At 44.2% G+C, this 2,042-nt stretch overlaps 1 protein-coding gene across 3 annotated transcripts in view; it reads right to left on the bottom strand.

The window, feature by feature from the left end:
- The window catches only part of Nsd1 (nuclear receptor binding SET domain protein 1), a 104,569-nt gene that overhangs the window by 70,630 nt on the left and 31,897 nt on the right, over positions 1 to 2,042 (bottom strand). For all 3 annotated transcript variants that reach the window (XM_013016078.1, XM_013016077.1, XM_013016079.1), the window contains one exon: positions 711 to 846. In XM_013016078.1, coding sequence (XP_012871532.1) covers positions 711 to 846 — 136 coding nt within the window. The remainder of the gene's footprint in view (positions 1 to 710; positions 847 to 2,042) is intronic.

Here is a 2,042-nt window from a genome sequence, read left to right as displayed (position 1 = left end):
GATCTCAGCCTCCTGAGTAGCTAGGATTACAGGCGTGAGCCACCAGCGCCCGGCAGCCCTGAGCTTTTATAAACAAGGCAAGCAGTCTACTACTTGACTCATACTTTCAGCTATTGGTAGTTAATTGGAGGTAAGAGTCTTATGGGGTTTCCTAGCCACACTGTCTTCGAACTGCTATCATCAGATCTTAGCCTCCTGAAGAGCTAGGATTACATGTGTGACCTACAAGTGCCTGCCTTTCACAGCCGAGTTCAAGCCCCAGCACATGTGCGCGTGCGTGCGCGCGCGCGCACGCACACACACACACACACACACACACACACACGATCTGGAAGTAGAGCCATGATTCAAGCCTGGAATCCTAGCCACTCAGCAGACTAAGATCTCAGGACCCAGGTTCAAAACCAATATGACAAAAAAAGTTTTGCTCAACTACATTTCTAATTAGAAAAAAATGCAAGACAAAATGTGGCTCAAGGGCAGAGTGTCAGCCATAAGAACAAAAGGCATAAGAGAGTACAAGGCCCTGAGTTCAAGCCCTGGTACTGGGCACAATGAAAAGAAAAAAAGATAAAATAGGTTCATTATAACAATTCAGAAAATGCTTGAAGGACAAGATGTATCACTGCTAAGAAACTGTAATGTACTAAAAGGAAAGGTTATAATTTCACACTGTATTATATCATACAGAATAAACTGTGAGTTATTACCTTTCATTTTTGAGTGGGTGTTAATCAATGGATCAGAACAAATCCTGCAGGGCCACCAAGGGCGTCTCTTGAATTTTGCCCAAATCAAATCTCCAACCTCATACTTGAGTGGTGTAGACTTTTTCTTCGGTTGACACTTTAGACAGATAAAACACAGGGCATCGATAAGAGCAAAGACCATTTAAACAACATTATTATTTTCCTATTAGTCTTATGAAAAGGCAATGGCTAAAATTCAAGATGGAACACTAAGCCAGACATGAATTAACTTAGCCTTACTTCACTATATATCCTTCTTCACAACGTAAGTTCTCAATTTACATTTGTTTTACAAAACCTAGTTTACTTCAGTCTAAAGAAATACAACACCATTGGGCTGGGAAGGTGGCTCAGTGGTAGAGCGCTTGCCTTGCATGCCTGAGGCCCTGGGTTTGAATCCTCAGCACCACATAAGCAAAAGAGAAAAAAAACGAAGTGGCGCTGTGGCTCAAGTGGTAGAGCGCTCGCCTTGAGCTGAAGAGCTGAGGGACAGCGCCCAGGCCCAGAGTTCTGGCCCCATGACCGGACCCAAAAAAAAAAAAGAAATACAGCACCAGGTGCCAGTGGCTCAGGCCTGTAATTCTAGCTACTCAGGAGGCTGAGATCTCAGGATCACAGTTCAAAGCCAGCCCAGGCAGGAAAGTCCATGAGACTATTATCTCCTATACACGTGGCTCAAGTATATGAAGAGCTAAGGAACAGAGCCCAGGCCCAGAGTTCAAGAGTCTGAGACTCTTATCTCCAGTGAACCACCAGAAAACCGGAAGTGTTGCCTTGGCTCAAGGGGTAGAGCGCTCACCTTGAGCTGAAGAGCTGAGGGACAGCGCCCAGGCCCAGAGTTCAAGCCCCACAACCAACCAAAAAAAAAAAAATCTATATATAGATATCTATAGCTATCTATATCTATAGATATAGGAAAGACCTTGAGACTCTCATCTCCAATGAACAACCAAAAATGCTGGAAGTGAGTTGTGGCTGGACAGTGCTCAGGTTGATTTCAAATCAGAGGATAGGCACAAAAAATAAATATAAAAATAATGAGCTGGGTGCCAGTGGCTCACACCTGTAATCATAGCTACTGAAGGAGGCTGAGATCTGAGGATCATGGTTCAAAGCCAGCCCAGGCAGGAAAGTCTGTGAAACTCCAATAAACCACCAGAAAACTGGAAATTGCGTTGTGGCTCAAGCAGTAGCGTGCTCACCTTGAGCTGAAGAGTACAGGGATAGCCCAAGCTCAGAGTTCAAGCCCCATGACCGACAAATAATAAAAATAAAAATCATGTTTTAAGGAGT

Source organism: Dipodomys ordii, unplaced genomic scaffold, assembly GCF_000151885.1.
Source record: "Dipodomys ordii isolate 6190 unplaced genomic scaffold, Dord_2.0 Scaffold29, whole genome shotgun sequence".
In the NCBI taxonomy this organism is placed as follows: domain Eukaryota; kingdom Metazoa; phylum Chordata; class Mammalia; order Rodentia; family Heteromyidae; genus Dipodomys; species Dipodomys ordii.
The sequence above is the reverse complement of the archived record's forward strand: the minus strand, read 5'-3'. Positions and strand labels throughout refer to the sequence as shown.